The following is a 25,510-nucleotide window of genomic DNA, read 5'->3' as shown; positions in this document are numbered from 1 at the left end:
CTGATGTAATAACTGCCAAAATCATTCTTCTAGTACAATTGTAAGGAACTGATTAACAATTAATTCAATTTAGGCTCTCAGTTCTGTGGGAACTCAAATGCCAGTTTTCTCATGTTTTTTGATCACATGATTTGCTATATTTTCAGGGAAAGAAAACTCTTAAATCAGATCCATTGATGCTACTTAGTTGAATCATAGACATCAGTATTCCTAGTCTGTCTCAAGCTTGCCATGGGCATCACACCTGGGAATTTACTGGCAAGTACTATGTCACAAATCTCCCTGCATTCTGACCAGAACACTGATTATGTTACAATTCCCTGGTACAGTAATGGGTCATGGAAAAACACAACTATTCCCTTTTATAAATGAAAAATGAGCAAGAGCCTGGAGATGTTTTCATGAATATTTGAAGTCACCGTGGGAAAGAAATAAGATGTTTCCATTACCTTATCCTATATTTAGACCCCTTAGTAGTTTTACACCTCAGGGTTTTTTTCATCTTATCTGTGTGAATGAAATGGATCTATCTTTTTAAATACTTGTATTGTTGGGTGAAAATAGTTCAACTCCAACATCAAGATATAAGAGCCATTAACTTAATGAGACAATCTGTACTGGTCTTGCTTTCATTAAGTAGCAGTACAATAGTATCAATATTAATTTATTAAACAAGACTTTCAAAAGGGAACATTCTAGCAGCAGAAACCCTCCACAAGGCAAGGGAGGTAAGAAAGATGGAAATAGTTATCATTGCTCAACTGGCATTTGTGCTTCAGTTGGACATGGCTATTTTACATACTAATAGGTAGAAGAGTAGGAAAATTAGAGCTCTAAAACATGAGTGAAGGAAATCAGGTGGCTAAGCAAGAGCTTAGCTTCCAGACATCCATCCTGAGCCAGCAACTTTCCTTTTTTCTGTGTCTCCATAGAGAAAATCACTTATTTTCCCACTTCCAGAATGGAAGAAGGCTAGAAAAACTGTTACTATAGATTTTTTTTCCCCTGAAATCCTCAAATTATTTAATTCTGTAGTAGCTGGTGTTTGTCCTTGAAGTCTTATTGCAGAACATTCACCCATCAAATTAGTTTATAGCTGAGATGGCAAACACCCAGGTTTTACAATCGCATAGATGAGTGGAACGATACCAAGTTCCTGTTCTGCACAAACTAACTTAGGGGGCAGGCATGCACTAGCACACGTACTTCCTTGTGTTTTGGCTGGTAACACCTGGTCTGCTGTATCTTTACCCTTTGAAAATGAATGCATGTTTCTTCTTACCTGATTAGTTAACAGTACCGCCTTGAGAACGCTGCTATCTGCCATGGAGTAATGAAACTGAAAATGGCAGTTCTCGCTGGAGCAGTGACACATGGAGCTGTTAAGATAAGCGCTTTTGTATAATGCATTGTCATTAGCTTCTAACCACTCAAAATGGCCTGAAAAAATAAAAAAAAATTAAAAGTGTGCTTTTTCACAAAACATATATTTTTTTGTCAGTCTATGAAGATAAGGATTGTTTTCCCGTAATTAAACCATGGACCCGTGCCTGCAACAACGGAATCTGATTGTTATGTTGATGATGTGACTTGCATGTCATCTAAGTGTTTCCTATCAAAAAGGTATATATCTTCATTTTACTCCCAGATAGCCCCAGGAACCAAGAATTACATCAGTTGACAGTATCTTGAAGTTGTTACTTTGCATATTGGAAGCTGTAAGCAGTCCCACATTCAGCTCACCCTCCTTACCTTTACAACCATTCAATACCTAATCACAAATATATTTGGAAACTGGGCTTTCTTCCATCTTCCACTATGGTTTCCATTTCTTTTACAGTAATACTTCTGTAGACTCTTCAAAATTAAAAAAAAAGGCGGGGGGGAGGGGGGGGAGGGTTGTGGGGGAGCATTCTGCCTTACTGCTACAGGAGGCAGTAGCATCTCCACCATGTTATCAAGGTTCTTTGCTTCCCAGCCAGAATTTCTGCAGCAAAATGTTGGAAGCATATTGTCTTTCCATCTGAAGCAGAAAAGCAATTTGTGCTCTTCTTGACCTACCGCCCCTTATAAAATCATTCCTGCAGAGATCTAAAGGAGTACTCCATCCCCTCAACAGTGTCTTTTATTTGTCAGAAATAAAAAGGCTAAATACTTTTTATCAAATACATCAGGTCTTTTTTTTCCTCTCCTGAGTCACTGAGTATTTTGCTGCCTTCTGAAGCAGCTATTAAAATAATAAACAAGGACTGATTAAAGGGCTTAAGTCCGCTGTTTCTGTGTTCATGTCTCTAAATACAACTTATCTCAAATGCAAGTGTTACACAACCTATTTCAAGCTGAAGGAATAAAGTACCATTTCACAAGGAAAACATTCAATTTTTATAAGGGACCACATTCTTTTCCTTTTGTTGCCAGTTTACTCTTTGCCTTATGCAATATTTTACACTGTTTGTAATTTCATGCCACACTGGCTAACCTTGATATAAGGAAACATTACAGATTTAACCCAGCATTCTGTTTGACAGAGATCAACAAAACATCTACACTTTTATGGCTACTGCCTTGTGCAGAAGAGAAATATGCATCAACATTAGAATTTACACTACCCATTCTTTATCTAATTTCAGAATTCTCTGATGCTATTATAAAAGCAACCAATTTTATTTTCTGAGCCTAATGATAATTAATAATTCCTTTCCCTCTTTCAGTTCAAGTTCCTGAATCTTTACAAACAGGGCAAAGTGGAGCTGACATGATTTTTAGATAAGAAAGCAAATGAACAGCACTAGATAAACAAAAGTTCTATGAAACATCCAGAATGCGTGTCCACAAAGGATACGGACTGTTCTTCACGGAATACACTTTATGCAAGTATTGTGAATACTTCTGAGGCAAATTGAGGTCTACTTTCAGAAATGACAACTCCAGAAACTCCTGTCCTGAAAATTCTGATTTTTTTATTATTATTATTTTCCCTCTTCTCTATAGCCTGTAAAAGTAGAACCATGTCAGTTTAACTGGACAGGCAATAAACTATTCTAATCTACTTATTTGTTTCCCCTCTTCTAGGGAATTTTTTTTTTTATTATTACCTTATAGCCAACATCTATTGAGCAGCTTTCCAACAGTAAATTAACAGTATTAGGAAAGTTATTCTTTCATTTGTTACAAACTTTGTAGCTCTTCTCTAAGGTTTGAATTTCCCTCAGTCCAATACATTGCATAGCATATTGCTGTGTTTATGCCCTGACCTTCTTGCTTTCTTGAATTTTCATGACTTTCTGTTTCTGAAGTGCCAAACTTCCCCATGTTTTTAGAAGTAGAACGGGAATCCCAGAAAAGCCATTTCATTCCTGCCAATGTGGCAGTAGGATTATCGAGTCACAGAGATGTGTGTATTTCTGGCAAGAGATGCTGGGATCGTTGCCAGGACAAAGAGTGTAGAATTTAATAACTTTCTATAAAGCTTTTTATTTTCCCCATGTGGCTGCTTAATCAGGTTTGATATAGACGGTCTTGTTTCTTTTGGTTTTGAAGAAAAATTTTGTCTGTCGTAAGCAAAATCTTGGAGTCCTGAGGAAAGATCAGTCGCTGACAGCAATGGAGCCCAACTAGAAGCGGAGCTTACAGCTTACTTTCTGAGGTGGCCCAGTCTCTTCCTAGAGCTGGGGGGGTGGAAAGGGGGGGGCTAATGAACCTGCCTGTATCCTGCTACACTGAAAACTCAAAGCCTATAAATATTTAGCTGCTTGGCTCTATGTTAACCATTTTCTGACTCAAATAATTTGTTACTCCTTCTGCTTTAATTAATGTTTTGTTGTTGGGTTTTTTTTTTTTATTTCACAAAATACACGACTTCGAATCTATGCTACTAGTTTTAGAGCAACAACTGAGCCTTTAGTTAAAGCTGAGCCACAGAGTGGGACCTTTTCTTTTCTGGCAAGTTCTCTTCCCCAACAAAGAACTGTTCAGTCTCTGAACTAGCCCTCTGCAACCTTCCCAAGTCAACCATTTTGAGGAAAGAAGAGGTCAAATCTGAACTGCCATTGTTTCTACTCTTTACAGGTGAATTTTCACAAACTCACAAGTCATGGATGAAATCTTGAAAACAAAAAAAGAGTAATGTAATAGAATCACATAATCTAATGATTTGGCTGTTTTTTCAGAGTTAAACTTCAGAGATTTTTATAATTTGTTATCTGAAATGTTGGTTTGAAAAGCCATGGTGCTTTTTTTATTTCTTTTTGCATCTCATAATCTTTGTTTTTGTTATGCAGAGAATTGGTTTCATTAGTTTCTTATTAAAATATTACCCCAGATGCAGGAAACTAGATTAACCCAATGTAAAAAGAATGAACTATGGAAACTATCTAACATGCTGGAAATATCAACAAAGAAAACAACAACAACAACAAAGTATTTTCTCAACAGTATTGCAGAGGAATATAAAACCTCTGTAAGAACTTTTGTCACTAGAGAAATTAAGAGGAAAAGTTATAGAGAAAGTGCCTACAATGCAACACTGGAGCAAAGAAGCAATAAAAGAACAAAGAAAAAAAGTCTGCCAAGGACAGAAAGTATTTTATTAAATTTAAGAATACCAGGAAAGGAGGATTATTCAAAGACTATAAGCAACCCTTTCTTTATAAATATAATTGTCTAGACCTCTGCTTTATAATTTAGTTTCTTACTCCTCTTCTATTTATAGTAGTGAAAGCTTTGATCAAAATCAGAAACTAAAGCTTAGTCAAGCTCTATTTGCATTGCAAGTTGGAGCCCTCAAGCATGGCATTTTTGCAGTTTGCATATGATTTCTTTAGTTTTTTTAGAATTTTAGTTAATATTCAACCCCTTCCTTTATGCTTTAACAGATCTGCATGAATAGAAATACTGAATGTGTCGAGAGGTGAGCAGTCATAGTTGAGAGTTTTCAGTACTGTCCAATGGTAATGATGAATTAAATTCTGTGTATTGTTTTGACACTTATTTCTTCTCATGTTTTCTTTTCTCCTTTATGACATGGAAGCACAGGGAATGTCCCCAAGCAGTTGTTTCTGTTATATGTTCAGCCTACTCAGTTACCTGTATATTTATATACAATAATACCCAAGCACCTATACAACAGATGTTTCAAAATGTGTTCTGTTTCAGCAGACATTGCCTATGACCTGGTCCTGTAAAAGCCATTTACAGAATTTCAGTATCTTTTCTGCTAGCACAATATTGCCATAAATGGGAAATCTATACCCATTACTATCCCTTGAGGTATCATGTTAAGGTACAGCAGTGATACAACATCTTTCAGGGAGGCCTTTAAAATACAATCAAATGAAAAGTCTCATTTTTGTTAGATATCCCAGTGGAAATTGAAAGGTGCTGTGACTCCTCTCTTTTCTTTTAAGCTAAGAAAAAAAATCTGCTTTACTACTCTATGTGCTCACTGTTGGACATAAATGTTAACATATAAAAATTTGTCTCAATAGAATGTATACACTCCAGCACTTCTGCTTGCTATTCCATTATAATTTGACTTATAGTTACTAGAGTGTGTTGAAATGCACGCTAAAAATTATTTTTAAAATCTTTGTAAAATGAAAACAATATCTAAGCATTCATTCTGCTGCTATCAATGACATATACTCCATTTCTGCGGGCTCAGAGTTCAAGCAGTAATCTCCATGTTATCAGTTCTTCAAAGCTACATCACAAATTATACCATTACAACTAGTGCTACTTAACCCCTTTGAAGGCAGTCTCAGTAGACAAGCCAAACACTTAGCTGGCAAGGCGATTCCATTTCACATTATAACTCTTAGACATTTATATCCATTAAGCTTTCCAAGACCTTTCCCATAAACCCATAGACAAGCACTAAACAGTGACTTCAAAAACAAGTGCTGCTCTTTACTTCTGAAAATTGCAACTGGATTAATTTTGTTTTTAAAAGTAATAAACTATTCTCTATAATAAATGTTTCTCTACAGCTCCCCTAATTAAAGGTTTGACGTGAAATTCCCGAGTGTATGCTCAAACATAGTATGACTACACAAGTAAAACTGCAAGCATCAAACAAATCAGAAAAAACATACGCAAGGGCTGTAGGCTTACATGGATTTAATTTAATTTCACCAAATTGTTGCATAGATCTGATACAAAGAATTAACTGGAGAATAAATCAATTATTAGTTTGTATGGGAATTCTTACATCAAAATCTTTCATGTTTTACCAGCATGTGTGTTCACAGCATCCTTACTAAATGGTCAAAGCAAAAGCTAAGTACAAAATACATGCAATTACTTTTCATGTTTTTATTCTGTTTCTACATTGAGTTACCACCTTGTCCTAAAAAGCACCATATTTTTAATGACAGCTAGTAATTGTGCATTAACTTAAATTTCCCACCTTTGGTATTGTTGCTCCAGTCTTTCAGGAAGGGACAGGAGACAATCTTGTGCCCGGCTTGCAGTCGCGCCCACATAGCAGGCTCAGCCTGCTCGTCTGAATGCCACTCGCACATGCTAAGCTCAAAACTGGAAGTCTGTGGTGCTAAAAGACAAAGAAAACCAATCACTTCTTAAGAAGTCATTATTTATGACTTCCCATTAGAAACATGCTTATTAAACTGGTCACTTCAAAAGCATTGTGTATCGCTGAGTGCTAAGTATTTCAGGCTGCCATCTTTAACCGTACCATTTTAAGAAATCATTCCCTAAAGATGGATACTTCTCTCAGAGCAATGGAGTGCTATTAGCCAGTCATCGCAACCTTCATGAATTTACTTCTGCAGAGAGATGCCAGGAAACATAAAAAATTACATGTCGTCCTGGTTTCTAGCTAGGATAGAGTTAATTTTCACAAGAAGCTGGGAGTGGACACAGCCAGGACAGCTGACCCAAACCAGCCAAAGGGGTATTCCATACCATATGATGTCAATGAAAATTAACGCTATCCCAGCCAAAACCCAGGACAGTGGACAAGGGAAGAGCTATGGATGTTGTCTACCTGGACTTTTATAAGGCCTTTGGTACATCCCCCCCAATATTCTTACCTCTAAATTGGAGAGATTTGACAGATGGGCTGTGAGATGGGTAAGGAATTGGCTGGATGGCCATGTCCAAAGAGTTACAGTCAATGGCTCAATGTCCATTTGGAAACTAGTAACAAGTGGTGTCCCTCAGGGGTCCATATGGGGTCCAATACTGTTAAATATCTTCATTATAACATAGATAGTGGGATTGGGTGTACCGTCAGCAAGTTTGCAGATGACACCAAGCTGAGTGGTACAGCTGACATGCTAGAGGGAAGGGATGCCATCCAGAGGAACCTTGACAGGGACCTTGAGGAGTGGGACCATGTAAACCTCATGAAATTCAACAAGGCCAAGTTCAAGATCTTGCACATGGGTCAGCACAATTACCACTATCAGTACAGACTGGGGCATTAACTGATTGAGAACAGCCCTACAGAGAAGGACTTGGGGATACTGGTGTATGAAAAATTGGACACGAGTCAGCAATGTGTGCTTGCAGGCCAGAAAGCCAACCATGTCCTGGGCTACATAATAAGAATTGTGGCCAGCAAATCGAGGGAGGTGATTCTTCTCCTCTAGTCTACTCTCATGAGATCCCACCTGGAGTACTGCGTCCAGCTCTGGGGTCCCTGGCATAAGAAAGACATGGAGCTATTGGAGAGAGTTCAGAGGAGGGCCACAAAAATGGCCAGAGGGTTGGAATACCTCTCCTATGAAGAATGGCTGAGAGAGTTGGAGTTGTTATCCATGGAGACCTTGCAGCCTTGCAATACTTAAGAAGGTCTTATAAGAAAGACGGAAAGAGACTTTTTACCAAGATCTGTAGTGACAGGACAAGGGGCAATGTTTTAAACTGAAAGAGAGTAGATTTAGATTGGATAGAAGGATGACATTTTATGATGATGAGGGTGGTGAGACACTGGAACAGGTCGCCCAGAGAAGTTGTGGATGCCCCATCATCGGAAGTGTTCAAGGTCAGGTTGGACTGGGCTTTGAGCAACCTGATCTAGTGCAAGACATCCCTGCTATGTCAGTGAGATTGTACTGGATGATCTTTAAAGGTCCTTTCCAAACCAAACCAATCTGTAATTCTATGATTCTATGAAGTCTGAGATGCCAGATTGTAGCTGCAAAATTTTGTGTAATTAATAATGGCTACAGAAAGACAGTAATGATTTTAAGCAGGATTGCACAAATGATAATGGAAGTTCTGTTCCTTCATACTATTGCAGGGGAAAGGCAATCTTCTGGTTAAGATAGACTTTTAAATACTGATCAAGGTATCTCAGAGAAAACATGGAGATTCCTAACTGTGCAGAGGAAATAATTTTATGTCAGTATACATAGACATTACTGTCTACTGCATCTCAGAGTTATTGTGTTATTCACAGTACTGACATCTCAGTGAAACATCCTGCCCAACTGATGCTACAGACCTTTCATTTCTTCCTTGTTTCAGAGTTGCATAAACATGTGCACTGTGTTCAAACCGTGTATTAAGTAAGAAGAGCTTGTGGAAAACTTATTTTCCATGGAAAATGCAAAATTCTAGACTGGTCTAGAAAAGGATGGATTTTGTCAAATTTAAACATTTGGAAAAAAAGTTGCAAATACACCCAAAAGGAATCAAGCTCTTCTTTAAACACTTTTTAATTATTGAAACAAAACTTTTTGATTAATTCTGCATTTTTTAAATTTGGTTGTAAATATTTCTGAGGTTGTTTGTTTATTTGTTTGGTTGTTTTGAAAATAATCAGTCTTTTGGGACAAAATATCCATTTTCCAGCTCTTAATTCTGCAGCATGTCAGACAATAGTAAGATTAGTATTTTGGATTTTCTTACTCCTATCCCTATAGCAGTTCATCTGAAAGACCCTACTTCTGGTTCTATATCTGTCCTATTAAAGGCTACATCTTTGCATGATTATAACTAAGGAATTAAGTTTGACATGTTTCCAATTGAAGTATTTTTACTGAATTTTTGTCAAAATTTATACATTATGAATAATACATATATAATTACCCCAGTTTTCCAGAAAAAAAGCTACCTTTGCAGAAAAGGTGTACCTCTTTTGCATTACAAGTGACTTGAGACAAAAAGCTTATTCTCCCTTATAGCGTTCCACTTTAATCCTTGGGGTTCTTTGCTTTCACCCCTATGGCAAGATCAGAATGACAATCTTAATAAAGGAGTTCTTCACATATATAATTCGTCAGGAGGAAGTTCTACAGTGCAATCAGACACTTGGATAAGAATATGAAGCCTTTGAACAGGCCTACTAAAGCTATAATTAGAGGAGATTTTGCATTACATATGTTTTAGAGCATAACTTTAATATTTTCTATTTGACAGCTAAAATATTTTTTCTGCAGTACATATGCAATGGTATAATAAAAACCTGTAGTGTGTTTGAATGATAGCTGAAATGATTTGGCACCTGCTGGGAAAACTACAAACTGTAGAATATCTTAAATTGCTATACTGAAGAAAAGTTCTTGGTTGGTTTTTTTTAAATGCATGAAGTTGACTAGCAGAACTGCACAAGAGATTGAAGGGGTACAGTTTGGGAGACAAGGGAGTGAGAGAAGGGAAGAAAAACTTAAAACTTAACTAAATTACTTTTATATTTAGCTATCACAGTTTGTGTCAAGAAACTCCTGAAAGCACAGATACTTAAGCTATTTTACTCACCCTAAACTAACCCTAAAAGCACAGTCATATTAATGAATACAAATGCACAGGTCATTTTTTATGTGCATTTACACTGGGATTGAATATCACAAAGGGTACATTAAAAATGCAAATTTTAACTACAGATTTCATGCAATTAAAGTGGTCTTCATTTAAAGTCTCTTCTTACCCAGACATTCCACAAGGACTAGAGAAAAAAATTATTTCAAATTCAAGTAACCATTAATCTGACCTTTTGTTTTAATTATTGGAAAATGTTCGGTAGTAAAATTCCTCTTTCAGGGAGAAAAAGAAGATCTTTTGACCCTGTTTTTGGCTGCTATGAGCAATTTAGATGTCACCTAATGAAGTTGCCTTTTCATAACGGGGAAGCACAGGACAAGAACTGGCTCTTATTAGAATACACCTGAGGTACTTAACAGTGCAGCAGCTCAATCTGTATGCCACACTATATACTTCAACAGCTTCCATGTAAGGTAAGTTTAACACCTAGATTTATAAGTTCTGGTGAGTACACCCTGTTTCTGTTTCAATTTTTGATTTTTTCATCTCTTCAAGACAGTATTTCATCTCTATAGCTGATTTTTTTTTTTCATTTTTGTTTGCTTTACAAGCACTTTGTTTATGAAAAAAACCGATATATTTTCACAGAGAGATTTATATGCCCCTGCGGGAACTGGTTAAGCAATCATATAGGTTGCCAGAATCCAGCAATGAATTTTTTTCCATTTTAAGCCTGCCCTTTCATCTGCAGAAATACTCCAAGGAACAGAAAGGATTTGGGAGAATTGCACTTCTGTCCTCTTTTCATTGTCAGTTTGAAATTCATTTTTTCAAAGAAAGCATATTGTAAACTTAGCCTGAGTTCATAGACAAGTATGCCCAAAGTTTTAAATTAGTATCCTTGTTCATTTAAGTAATACTGCTAGAAAACCTCTACAAAACAGAAAAGCAAGATGGGCCCTGGAATGAAAATATTTGCATCTATATTTCTCCATTGTAAGAAAGTTGAAACATGGAGAGACTTACATACCAAGTTTAGTTACCTGAAACTTCATTTCCCCAATATAGATCCCATTTGAAATAAATATGTATGCCTGCCTAAATCATCACACTAGGATTGTATCTTGCTCTGACTGTGATCTGCCTACAATTACTCAGCACTCTAACATTAATAACCATATGCAACCATTTTCAATAGGTTTTCCTACTCGGAAATCTAGAGAGCTTTATTTTAGACCACAGTACACAAAACCAATCATGTAACCTAGCTTGGTCTGTGTCAAACACTGCGTTCCATACCTCAAGTTAAATTTAAAGACCAAACCCCCAGTGCCTGTGCTACAACTCAGAGGCAAGAAAACGAAGGGAGTGCTTTGAATCAGGACTATGCTCACCTGAGGATGTGGCATGTGTCAAACAGTGCAATCTTCTTGTGTAATAGAGAGCAGCAACAATATAACTTATGTTAGGATGGGTAGCATTTCTTTCCCTCGAAATTACATTGGGTTGAAAAGAGAAATAGGAAATGTATTCCTAAGGAATCCCGACATGCTGCAGAGCTGACCAACCTGACATTACAGCTCTTGGATGTAGCGGAGTGGAACAAGATAGCCCCACTACACAGCTGAGCATCAGGACCTTCACGCATTTAAAAATATGCACAAGTGCCTTGGGAATCTCCCTAAAGTTGCCTCCAAAGCTTTTCCTGAGCTGGCTGAACACATCGATTCTTTGGCCAAAACCAGCAGATCTCTTCTGCCCGCTGAGGCCTTAGTGCTCTCTTGGCTGGAGGAAGCTACATTTGTACTGTACCAGATTTCTTAAGGTATTTATTGTCATTCTTTGTAACTGTGTTTAGATGTGATATGACAGATGATGGCTTTGAGGAATGAAAATAAGCCACATGAAAACACTTAGGGACTTAAGAAAGCCTTTGAATAGCAAATGGCTTTCCTTTGTGTTTTCTCTTCTAATCCAAGGGAAAGACAAAGTAAAATGACCTGTCTCCTGAAAAACAGGTATTCTTACCACGTGCCAGAGAACATCCTTCACTGAAGGTGATATCATCAATGGCAACAGTGTCATCTTGTTTCTGGGTCTCCACCATCCCCCAAAAGATAACCTGCAGAGATTAACAGCAAATCAACAAGAAATGGCATTCACCAGTGTCATAGAGAAGAGAAAAAACCTTCCAAGATAAGCCAGTCCAGTCCACAGAGTTCCTGTTAAAAATACAAGAACTCAAATCATGCACTTAATTTTTGAGGATTAACATCCTGACTTTTTCACATATCTGTAGCTTGTCAGCATATATATATATATATATAGTCTAATAATCTAACTCAAGAGTGAAGTAGCATTTAACAGGAAGGATCTGAAAACCACAATAAAATACATTAAAATCTAAGCAAGGATCACAACAGTTAAGAAATACAAAGTATTTTGTGTTTTATCAAGCCTTTATTCCACCACAGACTGGAAATGTAAACTTTTTCTTGTTGTTTTCAGAATTTATCAGATACCTGGAGCAAAGTCAGAGCAACAAATGCCATTAATCAGAAGCCTTTCATCAAGTTTTTAGCCAAAACAAACCTTGAGCAGTCCTTGGTCAACTGTTATTCTGCTCTAATGTTACAGCAGTGATTTTTTTTTTTTTTTTCCTAAAACGTTTTCTATACACAAGAAGTTACAAATATTTTACATTTCCATCTTTAGGGTAGATTTCACTCTACATTTGTAAATGTAGAGACTATCACAGTTTTTTCGCAGTGACATAGAAGAGGATGGATCAACCACAGTATACGGGAAAATCCAACAAAACCCACACCAATTAAAACAGCCCAACAAATCAATCTTACGAATAACATTCCTTAAGGGGAGTCAGATACCCTGAAGTCCTTTAAAGGTTTACTACAGACTGAGAGGTGCAGCAACTCTGAACCCATCTCTAGAAAAGTGTCAGTTCTATTTTTTTCTTCATTGTGTCTTAACTTCCCTACTTCCACAATGACAGAAAATCATGCTAAATGCCTCCAGCTGCTCTCAAGTCCAAAAAAAATTAGCTGGGCTTTATCTGGCAGAGATATCCATCTGCCCTCCCCTGAGGAAGTCAGTCCAGTAACAACCAAAATGATTGTCATCCACATTTATTCGAGCAAGAGATTGTTCAGTTTTCCTTCTCACACAAAGTCTAGAGCTCTTCAGTCCAAAAATCTGTAATGAAAATGTCTGCTTAATGACACTATTTGCTCATAACATTATTTGCTTATAACAAGTGTTGCCTAAATACGCAATATCTATGGCCGTCAGAACAAATTAAAATTACAGCTCCATTAGTGGCAGGGAAAGCTGTAGTGGGAATGTAGATGGGGGTCTAACGCAGGCTGGGCTTCCCCCCCCCCACCAAGTGCTGCTATGGGGACAGATTCCCGGTACAGCAACGAAGCCCAAGGTAAAGCACAGGAATCAAGCACAAAGACAAAAGTGAACCCTAAGCCCAGAGCCATTTCCCTTAACGAAGTCTAGGAGACAGAAATTTGTTCTCAACAGAAGGGAGGGAAGTAGTTTAGGAGAGCAAACCACGATATAGCTCTCCAAAACCCAGCCCAAACAGACATACTGAGCTTCCTGTGTGTTCAGTAATTAAAGCAGTGGCAATCTTCGTATTTCAGAATTCCCTACAGGCGGATATTTTTGAAAGCCAAAACCAAAGCCTCTATCCCATAAAGATAAGATTTATTGGGTTTTTTGAGTAGGAAGAGACAAAACTATTAAATAGTCAATATCAAAATTAACAAAGAAAATAAGCAGTGGAGGTTGATTTTAACTAAAATTTCACTTCAAGTGTGCTTGCAAAATTGGCAAAAATACTCAAGCACTCTCATTTTTCCTATCCATTTTTTCCACAGAAACTTTAATCATCACTAAGAAATCTTATAACTAAGAAATCTGAATATATGATTAAAACATTCAATGAATATGACAATTTCTTGAGAAAAATGAGATGTCAGTTCATGATAAAATTAAAGATTTTTTTATATATATTTTGGAAGTTTGGAATGGGAAAAAAACTTATCTTTCTAACAGTTCCATTGCAATGGGAATTCTACATTCTGCTGCAATAAACCAGTATGATTACTAATTATTTGATTACAGCTTTTTTCCAGTTTATTTGTGCATAGCTTGAAATTTATCTTGAAAAATGCCACAGGTAGCCCTGTAGGCTAAAGACCTTGTCATATCAAAAGAACAAGTGCAGAAGGGCAAGTGCATTGCATTCAGTTGTATGACCAGCATCTTGCAAGCTGTCACTGGAGGAAAAACATGCAACCAAAGAAGAAAGTTTGCTCAGCTTCAATCTCTAGGTTTGGTGAGGTGCCCACCTACATTTATTTAGACAGTCGTAATGATTTCTGCAGTAAGTTTGACACATGCCTCTTTAAAGCGGGACTGTGCTCATCAGTTCACATTATAGAGGCCAAAGGATAACAAGGTTTGCAGCAATAACCTAATTAGGATTTGATCCAGCAATTTAGAGGAAGAAGATGCCACATTATATTAACCATTCCCAGATTCAGTCAATTTTCTGAACAATACAAAGGATGACAAACTAAATCTAGAAGTAAATCCTTCCAGTACAATCTTACATTGCTATACATACACTCATATCAGGTAGAGGTAAGTTATTGACAAGTAACAACACTGGTACTTGTGTATTTTATAACATACGTTCTCAGTCAGGGTTAAGCAAACATTACTTCAAAAATTCAGATCTTGTGGGATGCTTTACCACAATGTTACCTCTGCGAGTCAAGTAATTATGTTATTCATATGGTTTACTGAAATGAGGTTGTGCTCTCATGCCTTCAGGTTTGTATGCTAACCAACTCTTCACAGTAACTACTGTAGGAGGAAATGCCTCTGATTTTCTTCTCCATTCCCCACTTTCCCTCCAGTATTATGCATAATAGTGAGTATACATCAGCCACAATATTTTAGCCCTAAGTTACGTTTACTGTGCTAATATTTTGTGTAAATGTACATGTGAAAACATTTAAATAACCTCTGAGACTTGCCCTGTTTCTCAGCAGCTTTGAGCAAAACAAAACTGAATGCATGTGTTCTGTGACAAAGGCTCAAAACTACAATGAATAGTTAAGTACAGTATTTGTCACCTGAAGTGTCCCTGTAGAACAGAATGGTATTTCCTATATAAATTAAACCTTGAGTTTATTGGTACAGTTAAACTGAGGCTAAGGGAATATTGTATTGAAAGTTAAGATCCAGAGTATATCACCACTATGGGCAGGAAGATAATCTATGATGCAATGATACTGATTGTTTTATTTAAGTTACATGCACAGTTTAAGTATGGTTTGGCATTAGTTTAAACACCACCAAGAGATAAGAACAAACAGTATTTGTTAATGCCAACCCTGAGCTTCCAAATGTCTTCTCTCTCTTTTACCTCGTGATAATACTTTCTATTTACAAAATATTTAGTTTTGAATTATTAAAAAAACCCCACAATTTATAAACCATTTAACAAATGCAATTTACAGTCACCTCAATTTACCAACCTCATACTTTTCAGTGCTATTGATTGTGATGGTATTTACTTTCCACTGATTTTGCAGTTCTCCTGAATCTTGCCAGATGTTTGTAATTGTATCTTCAGAGTGCTTTTGAAGCCCCAACATCAATGTTCCACTCGTTTGACTGATCCAATAATGAAATGTAATCTAGGACAAAAAAAGGTCTGATTATTCCAGGGAAGTACTACGACAAACAATGAAATACAAGGACTATGCATCAAAATACCTGGCAAACGTGTTCTTTGTCAGTCGGAAGGAAAACATTGGTCCTTAAAGTTGCAGAAGAGGCTCGCATGTCAGAGGACAATGAGAGGAAATAAGCTATTAAAAGGAATAAGAGAGAACTCTTAGAAGCTTGGAAAAAAGTTATATAAAATATTACAGTAAAACAAGAAAAGGCACATAAGCAGGTATGAATTAATAACTAAAAAGCCAACTAGAAGCTTTTCCCCAGAAAAGATTCATATCACACTTGTAGACATTGTCTGCCAAGCTTTCATTCATATTGAATATTGACTGTATTGCTCCATGTTCCTGCTGAAATTTCAAGTAGGGTTCCAAAATGCTTCATGTGCAAATGGCTTGAATACTCAATAAGTGCAAAATTGTGGGACAAAGATAAGACCAACTCAGCAAGCTGATCAAAGACCTTATTGAACAGATTGCATATTTCATGCCTAAACCGCAAACTTGTTGTGAGCAACAATACAGATTTATTACAACAGTTCAAGTCTTTAAGGAGGTGGTGGAAGATGAGAGAGGAGGTTGTGATGTTCCTCTGTTCCACAAAACATGGGTCTGTGTTTTGGCTGCTCAGAATATTGCCTCATGGCAGAGGGGAGGTTGTGGTATCCATGTACACACTCCTAATGTGAGAGTTGTCCTCAGAATTTCCACAGTACCATTAAAGATACCATTATCTTCCCATTTACAAAAGAAGTCCAAATTAAAGCTTTGCTTTACTTGAAAGTGTAACAGCTCAACAAGAGTCAGTGAAATGTGGTTGTTGCTATGCCTTTTGACTGATTATGTCTCTTGCTGACAATGTTGTTTCAGATATTCTAAAAGATGGAAGGCAATCACCCTATTTTAGATTATCAAATACTGCTAGTCAAAATTTGACTCTTCCTGAACCTGAAGATTTCAGAGATGTTAGATGTTAAAGGATGCAAGGCGGGGGGGGGGGGGGGGGGGGGAAGGTTGACTTTTCCTTCTTTCCTTTTTCCCAAACTCCAAGCAATGTCAGGTAAACTGTTGCCCTCTGACCTTAATATGTAACTGAAAGGAGAAAGGTAAAGAAAGGAGAAAAAAGCCAGGTGGGACTGAAAGGGAAAAAAAAGACTTAAAATAAAGATTACTACAGAACCCAAATATCAGATGATATGTAAGAACATCCAAATACTTCATTTACAAAATTACACACTATGACCTCTCATCCTTGCGTGCAACTGGAAAGTGACTGACCAAGGACCATGAGAATAGCTTGGTGCTGGAGCCAGCTGAGCAATCCTGCCCCGAGAGGCGTTTCGCAGCCTGCCACCAGAGCAGCGGCCATGCTCCCCCCTAGGTTTTAGGCCTGGCACGACTCAGAGCCTGCCAGCTGCAGGGATATTCTTCCTACCCACAACAGATGGCTTGGTGCCTCAGCAGAGCCCTATCCCTGACTCCAATCTGTTTCACTCTTGTTTTAACTTCCATGAAATTTTGAAAGTTTTTATTTTAGTTCCCTAAAGACAAATGTGTCTAAGACTCATAAACAAGGTCAGATTTCACCTGCAAGAGGAATTTTGTGTCTTACACACACGAGGCAGAAATGATAATTTTAAGAAATTCTTTGAACAATGATTTTACATTAAACCACTGCATAGGTAATAAGTTTCAATTAGTAAAACCAGATTTGTTTTGGGATTTGTTTAGTGATTGTGTCTAGTCTGTTCAACTAAATTTTCAGTGAAAATAAGAACGATGAGGAGGGACAGAGCTAAACAAACCTGTTACGTTCTAGTAAATGATTACATACATCTTCAAAGGAGTTACATCTACCAAGTGATCTTTGCTCTTCTGCTACTGCGTGTGCAATCACTTATCCAGATGGCAGGAACTCTTCCCTTTAATACTCTGCCATAGAGCATACTCTGCTCAACTGTCACCATACAATATAATTTCTGGTCTTTAGGCAGGAACCAACATGAAGTTGATTACACCGTCTGTTGAGTCAGCAGTGGGAAAACTTGAATAGCTGCCATAAGGAGATAAATATTTCCTAGACGATTAGAACGAGCATTCAGAAAATGAAAGTGCAGTTTAGCCATTCTCCGGGTAGAAAACTGAAATAACCAAATACACTTAACTTTCCTCAGCCATTCACTTCACAGATCTGAGTACACAGCCTCTCAGCAAGCTGAATAGGTACAAGTATTCGAGCTTTCTGTTGTCTGATCAAAAATAACTTAGATTAAAATTGCCACCACACAATTCAGATCTGGCAGATACAATGGTGCCTGAGCACTGAAAACAAGTCAGTGGGAATATACAGGTCACTGAACAGCTTGCTTCCTCTGTAACAAACACCTGAAGTTGATGGTTGTCAATCTTTTGCTGCCTTTGGGTGTCTACATAAGTTTAAATTTAACCCTTCCCACCAGTTCTTCACAAGATAAAGGTCACCTTTTTTTATAGGATATAGGCAAGAATATCTTTCAGGTTCTTTGCTACATCCTGATGTGGTGTACGCTACCAATCAAGCACAAACCCTAGAAACTTCAACTAGAGCAAGACTCTGTTGCCTGGTTAATGAATTACTTCTAGCCAAGAGTTTGCTATATTTTTATTCAATAGTATTTGTCTTTTATCTGCTTCTCAATGAGAAGAGCTCTTATTATTTTAAAGTGGAACAACTTACTGGAAATAAAACACATTTATGAAAAAGGTTTGGTAGTTACTCAAATGTTTGTGCTAACGTCACTTTAAATCAACATTTATTTTAAAAGAACCTTATTTTCAGAAGTGTAGTACACTGAACTGGTTTTGGCAGGAATAGAGTTAATTCTTTTCATAGTAGCTAGTATGAGGCTATGTTTTGGATTTATGATGAAAACTGTTGATGACACATGGATGTTTTAGCTATTGCTGAGCAGTGCTTACACAGAGCCAAGGCCTTTGCCGCTTCTCACACCACCCCACCAGCGAGTGGGCTGGGGGTGCACAAGGAGCTGGGAGGGGACATGGCCAGGACAGTTGACCCCAACTAACCACAGGGATAGTCCATACTGTATGACATCATGCTCAGCAATAAAACTAGGGGGGGAGACTGGCAGGGGGGCCACTGCTCAGGGACTGGCTGGCCATTGGTCAGTTAGTGGTGAGCAATTGTTTTCATCACTTGTTTTTCTTGGGTTTTATTTTTCCCTTTGTTTTTTTTTTTTTTTTTTTTCCTCTTTCCTTAAGTTTTCTCAATATTATTTTGTTTTCATTTTAATTATTAAACTGTTTTATCTCAACCCACCAGTTTTCTGACTTTTACCCTTCCAATTCTCTCCCCTATCCTGCTGGGGGGGAGTGAGCGAGCAGCTGCATGGTGCAGTTCAACCACAAGAGTCCTTTTTGGCACCCAACGTGGGGCAAAGGGTTTGAGAAAACAGATTTGACCAGAGCGTAACAGAAGGGATTTATATCTGTTATCAGTTGTGGATCATGATATTGATTCAACTGTTCTCGATATTAGTTTATCTAATCTGTGCCATGCTCTTTTTTTTTTTTTTTTTGCTGTACATATTAAAGATTGGTGTTGGCTTTTGCAGGATGTGCTTGCATGCCATGCACAAGCAAAAACATGAAGTTGTTAGAAGTACACTGCATGGGTAAAGTTTCCTAAGTACAGAGCATCATAAAAATTGTCAGCTGTGGAATGAGAATTTGCAGGAAAATTTAAAGGGGTTTTTTTTGTTGATGAATTTTCTATGAAAAAATAATAAAGTTATGTGCCATTTTCATTTTACTGATTTCTAAGCAAGTTTTCCATGCATTCACCTTTAAACCACCAATCCCCGTTAATCATTATATGGAACTTCTATCTGCTTGGTAGCTTATGCAATGTGTAGGAGGTGCCGCTTGCTTCAGAACAGTACAGATTTCCACACCTCCAGATAATCACAGTTTGGGAACAAGGTGAAAAACATCTAGGAAACTGAGTCTCACAAGAACACTTCAGTTCCACATAAAGCTATATTCTTGTACACTCTCCAATGCTGTATGCCTGCCTTCAGGTGCTTGCTCTGAGGTCTACTGCATCACTGCTTGTGCACAGGAGAGGTGAGAGGGGGTGGGTGGAGAAAAGGGAAAGAGAATAACAGAAAACATGGAGAAGAGAATTAAACAGGGTGATTACTTCAACCAACTCACAACGTTACTGTGAGATTAGAGGTCCCCATCAAATTCTTTCCCTTCTTCCTTGCTTTCTTACAAACAAGCTTTCTAACAGCTTTGAAAAGCAGAAGGCATGCTGCAGCTAAAGAAGTTGGCTCCAATAAGCTAAAAATGTATGAAGAAAATCATATTACAGAAAGAAGACGACAGGTTTTGGAAAGCAGGGTTAACTTGGCAACTGGACAAGCACAAGGAACATATTTTAACTGAGGACGGGGACAATGAATTGCTGAGTTGAGGGACAGTCTTTGATGCAAAGTGGAATTGTAATAAGATTTAGAGATGAGTTGGCTCAAACAGACTATCAAAGCTCTTCCTGTCCCCAGATTCAAAGTCACCTTCTCTCAAAATATTTGGAGCAGTAATATTAGCCACAGATAATCGATACACACACTCTGGGCATTCACCAATCCAAGAAGAGAAGAAAATACATCTCAAAATGGGGTAGTCAATACTCATTTCTAAACTTTGCAACCATCAAGAATGAAATTGTCATCTGATATCTCCAAAACAGGTAAAGGTCACTCAGGCAGATAAACATGACTCTTGATGACTGATTACTTGATCCTCCATGATAACAAGAATTGCTTTCTGGAATATTGTTTTTTTTCTGAAATTCTGGGTTATTGTAATTACAATCACCTGGACACAAGCACTCAGAAAACATGTGGCAGAATCCAACTGCACTCTCAAGAAATTAGTAAAATCAAGCAAATAAAATGGAGAACTACATAATTTGTAAGAGCCCATGGTTCTTTCAAAGAACATGAGGATTCTTACCATTGTCATTCCCATTGTGGTCAGAGTATGGTGGTCCAATACCAGATCGACCATTCCTTCTCATCCATCCAGGCTGTAAATTCAACTCATGAAGACCTTTGCATAGATCAGTTTCAAAATCACACGTTTCACAGGAGGAACCTGAATTCAAGCAAATGAACAAAAAATTAAAACCTCAAAAACAGAAGCAAAGGGACATGTTCTCACCATTACTTCCTATTTAATTAGCACACAGAAACACTGCAAGCTAGAATAAGTAAGAAACACCAGAATTTTAAAATCATGAACAAAGAGAAACAGGGGAGTGGAAGAGAGACAACAGAAAATGAACGTTGAAAAAAACCAAAACAAATCACCAAGCCCTCCCCCCACCAAAGCAAACCCAAGCCGGTCCATTTATATTATATCACTGTAAGATACTCTTTTTTCTTCACAAATATGTGTACAGCTACCTTCTTGTAGGAAACTATCCAAGCTAGCATAGCTTATATGTAAAGGCTGTTCTTAAAATATACTGCAGCTATCAAGTGAAGAATTTCAGTATATCCTCTGTTTATCTAGGGTTCTTGCATAAAAACCCCAAAGACTTAACACCAGGAAATAACCAGATATAAGAAATTTTTTTTATTCAACTACTGTTTATTTCACCATTTTGCAATCTGCAGTTTTTCAGGAACTTGGACTATAAGCGTAGTCCCAGAAGCCCCCCAGGGCCTGATAACAGAATGGTGAGGCTCTCATCTGACACTATCCAAAGTTTACCAGTGCTCATTGTCTTTACTAAGCTGCTGCATTAAAGCAGAAACCACACTGTTCAAAAAGCTGAAACAAGTCCTCAGAATCAGTCTCCCCATTTGCCTTTCCTCTGATCTTTTTTCTTCCAGTGCACATAGCAGTGTGGTGGGAAAGGACTGCTTCTTCCTCTTCCACATTGCCCTGTAGGGCAGCACAGGTTAGGAAAGGGAGACAGAACGTGTCTTTCTGGCACAGGACCCAGTTTGGTGTACCAGTTCATTCAGGGAATTTGAGGTGGGTATGCGACTCAATAAATAATTGTTTACTGGGAGGGAGGGACAGATGTTTGTTTCTGCTCTGGTGTCAGACAGCTCTTTTTCCATTGCATCAAAGCCGAATCATAGAATGGTTTGGGTTGGAAGGGGCCTCAAAGATCATCTAGTTCCAACCCCCCTGCTACGGGCAGGGACACCCTCCACTAGACCAGGTTGCCCAAAGCCCCATCCAGCCTGGTCTTGAACGCTTCCAGGGAGGGGGCATCCACAACTTCTCTGGGCAGCCTGTTCCAGTGTCTCACCACTGAAAGAGTTTGCATGTGCCTGACAGGCTGGACAGCCCCATTCCTTGAACCACTTATTGTAGTGGAGGAAGGATTTAAAAAAAAAAAAAAAAAAAAAGTCTAATTAGATGCATCTGTAAAGAGCAAGCTTATTGCAACTTCACCTCAAGCAGAAGGGCAGGTTTGTGGGACTGTCTGCAACTTTCACACACTGTGTGGAAACTTTCAGTTCACTTGCATTTTCTCTTACACAGTAGAGGAGGATAGGTTAACATGCTGCCTTCTAATCAGAATTCTGGTTAGGCACGAGAGCTACGATGCCTTTGCACTCCCTCTCAAATTGGTGCTCACTCCAGGCCCTCACTAACGCTTTCAATCTATTTTATATTATCACAGTTCACTAATCATTTTAAATAAAGTTGCAACTGCAACATTTATAGTCACACTATGATGTCCAATTTCATGGCTTTCATATTCACATCGACTTACTGCAACAGTTAATTATAAGGTGAGAGAGGGGAAAATAGATATAATTCATATAAGCATTTCAGACTCAAGTTAATGTGCAGATTGGTTGATTCATCAACCAACTTTTTATTGCTGCTTTTATTCCTTAGCTCTTTAAGTGGCTGAAAAGCATGTCAGTGGTTCATCAAAAGCACTAACGCTGCTGAGGCATGTCTGCTTCACATTACATGAAATGCATCAAATCATGTTAAATATTTCCTCAGGAATTTTCTCATAGCTGAGAAAACAATTTAAAATCAATATGCACAAAATAGCAAGAACAGTACATTTTTAAATAAATAAATAAAACCCACAAACAAACCCCCCCAAAACTAAACTTGATCATTCATGATTATTTTGCAAGGCAATATTAATTTTCAGAGAAAATATAACTTGAAAGCAAACCAATGTAAATTTGCTGGAAGATAGATTTACAAAGATAAAGTCACTGCTTAGAGATCAAAAGGCCAGCAGGAAGAAATGTGTGGGATATTCTAGATATTTTTTGCAGAATTTCCTGTTAACAAAACAAATATTTAAATAAACTCTAAGAAAAAAATCCAAGTCTCACAGAAACAGACTGCAGTTTAAGGTTCTATATCAAGTCTGCATATGTATAAATTCTGAGTTTTGGGATGTTCTGGGAGCAAAATATTTTTAAGAGTAGTTAGTTATTAGTCATCCCCTAGTGAATATTTTGCAATAGTAGTTCAGAGGTAAAAAATGACTGTAGAATTTATTCTGATCCTTTTCCAATGTTGTGGCAAAGCACAAACCAACCACATATGAAGTCCAAAATGACAATAAAAATGCGTCATCTGAAATTCCAGCATTGATATATCCTTAAACCTGAGTAGAGCCCAGAGGAAACAGCAGGAACTCGTCATGAACAGGAGATTGGAGAGCTGAAACCTAAATAGAAAAATAATTTTGCAATAATCCCAAATAAGAAGAGTGGATGGCAGCAGGATGAATCTTCAATTGACACCTTGATCTGTATCTTTATGTCTGACAGCTAACTTCTCTCCTGGAGTGATCCAGAGCATTATCCAAGCAGCCCCAGCATCCACAGCCTGTCACTCAGAGACTAGTTCCACACCTCTTGCTCATCCATAATTTGCATACAACATTATCCGGTAATTAGGTCTTTCGCAGAGCCTATAGGCCCATTTTTCTAATCTTTTCTAGTCTTTGGGACAACTTTAATTTCTCTGCTTTTGTATAAGCATTTGTCTATAGCAGTATTCACTCAACAAAAAAGTGTAAAAAGCCTCCATAAAAATTAACGGAAGAATGCATCTCTTGCTGCACTGCCTGGAGGAAATGCTCTTTTCTAGGGAGACCAAGACCAAGCACAATGAGGATTTCAAGGCTATGCAGTGAAACGTAGCTTAACCATCTCTAGGCATAGTGATAAAAAATTATGCTAACCTGAGATGTGTTAGTAACACATCAGGGGATTCAACAGGCATAATTTCCAGCCACTGGCATTTAATATATTTTAATACAGCACAAAAAAGTTACAAAATGTACTGGTATCCAATACAGTCTTAGCAATTATCTTATTTTCAGAGGAACAAAAAACAAGTATCCTAGAGGAGATTCTAGACTCCTGTTCCAAACACATACCTGCATTGTATTTGGATGAAACAGGGAGACATATTGGAAGAAGAGAAAGCCCACGTATGTGTGCACACAGACATAATTTGAGGGATCCGGATTTAAGTTACCGTTCTTTCTCCTAGATTTCATCTGAATACAATGATCACTAACATGCTGTAATTAGCATTTTTCAGCATGCACAGAAACACTCAGGTTCATCTAAAGACCATCTACTTTGAATTTAAAGCTAAACCCCCAAACCCCAACAAATATAGAAGCTTCCTTTGTTGCACAGTGAGTGGAAGAACTTAGATAAGCTTTTAGTTAAAATTAGAATTTTTGATAAATCTAAGCTCTTCCTCACACTCCAGAACAAAGATTCTAAAAGAGCAGGACTATCTTATCCATTGTATGAAATCATTTGCAGCCTGATTTTGTGTTACAGTGTTCTGAACTAGTAGATTTCTGATGCAAATTTACTCAGATTGTAGCAGTTAAAATTCACTCTCACTGCTTAGATCTTTCCTTTAAGGGAAACAGCAGCAATCTTATTCATAACCTCTGAATCTGACAAAGATTAAGCTAGGACTATCAGTTCATGATTTCAAGAAAATATTTCCCCCTTGCCTAATATAGGAAAAAAAAAAAAAGAGAGAGAGAGAAAAAACTCCCTGTTGTTGCTTATGCCTTGATTTAGGTGTTTTGGATCATATCTGAATTTCAGCAAAAACTTTGACTATGAATTAAGAAAAAAAAAAAAGTAATACATGTTAAAGTACCATTGAATTTTAAGTGGATGAAGAAACACTTGCTTTGCTACATAATATCTGTATGGAGATTTGTGAGAGAATTGCACTGTATAGAGGTTGAAAAATAAGCAGGAAAAAATCAGATTGGAGCAGGAAGAAACTGTCTTAGAATATCAGATGAAGAGGGTGAAGAAAAAATATTTCCTGAGTATTTTTGTAACATTAACCCCCTCAGCTCTCTCTCCTGCCATGTTCAGTTATCAAACCGTATCACACTTACGATGAAGTCCACTGAGACTTACCTTGTTTCTCATCACTGGTGCCACCACACTGGCTGGCGAAAATGCACAGTTCCCCAGATGGAGCAGAGGAGCCATCACCCCGCCGGCATTCGCCTCCTGTAGATGACTGAGTATCTACCAGAGCAAAGCAATATAATGCACAGAAGAATATGAATCTGTTCATGGGCTATGCTACTATCCAAGCTTTCACTTGGAAAAGAATTATTCTGTCTAGTATTTGTCATGAAAGGTCTTTGAAAAAGCTGTATTTATACACATCTCTCTGGAAGATATTTTTAGATCCTCACTTTCCAAATCTGCAGCTTAAGGGAAATATGGCTTCTGTGAAGCAGTGACTTTCAACCTGGTGTGCCTTTGGATAATATTTAACTGAATTATAACATTGTTTTATGACTAAAAAAATTTGGTGCATGCTGTGCAAGTCAAGTGTATATTATTAACTTACTGATTGGATTCATTGCCTGATAGCTTGCAAATATATTAGATAAGAAAGTAACAGGACAACTGAGTAGAATTACTAAGTGACCA

General features: G+C 37.6%; 1 protein-coding gene across 1 annotated transcript in view; it reads right to left on the bottom strand.

Moving 5' to 3' along the window:
• The window catches only part of MALRD1 (MAM and LDL receptor class A domain containing 1), a 283,169-nt gene extending 257,898 nt beyond the window's left edge, over positions 1-25,271 (bottom strand). The window contains exons 1-7 of the mRNA XM_075746327.1: positions 24,983-25,271; positions 20,529-20,669; positions 15,550-15,644; positions 15,309-15,470; positions 11,758-11,851; positions 6,407-6,550; positions 1,283-1,440 (exon numbers count right to left, since the gene is read on the bottom strand). Coding sequence (XP_075602442.1) covers positions 1,283-1,440; positions 6,407-6,550; positions 11,758-11,851; positions 15,309-15,470; positions 15,550-15,644; positions 20,529-20,669; positions 24,983-25,145 — 957 coding nt within the window. The 5' untranslated portion in view covers positions 25,146-25,271. The remainder of the gene's footprint in view (positions 1-1,282; positions 1,441-6,406; positions 6,551-11,757; positions 11,852-15,308; positions 15,471-15,549; positions 15,645-20,528; positions 20,670-24,982) is intronic.
• Positions 25,272-25,510: the final 239 nt, after the last annotated feature.

The sequence above is a fragment of the Balearica regulorum genome, chromosome 2, assembly GCF_011004875.1.
Source record: "Balearica regulorum gibbericeps isolate bBalReg1 chromosome 2, bBalReg1.pri, whole genome shotgun sequence".
Classification (NCBI taxonomy): domain Eukaryota; kingdom Metazoa; phylum Chordata; class Aves; order Gruiformes; family Gruidae; genus Balearica; species Balearica regulorum.
Note: the sequence above shows the minus strand (reverse complement) of the source record. Positions and strands in the feature narration are given on the sequence as shown.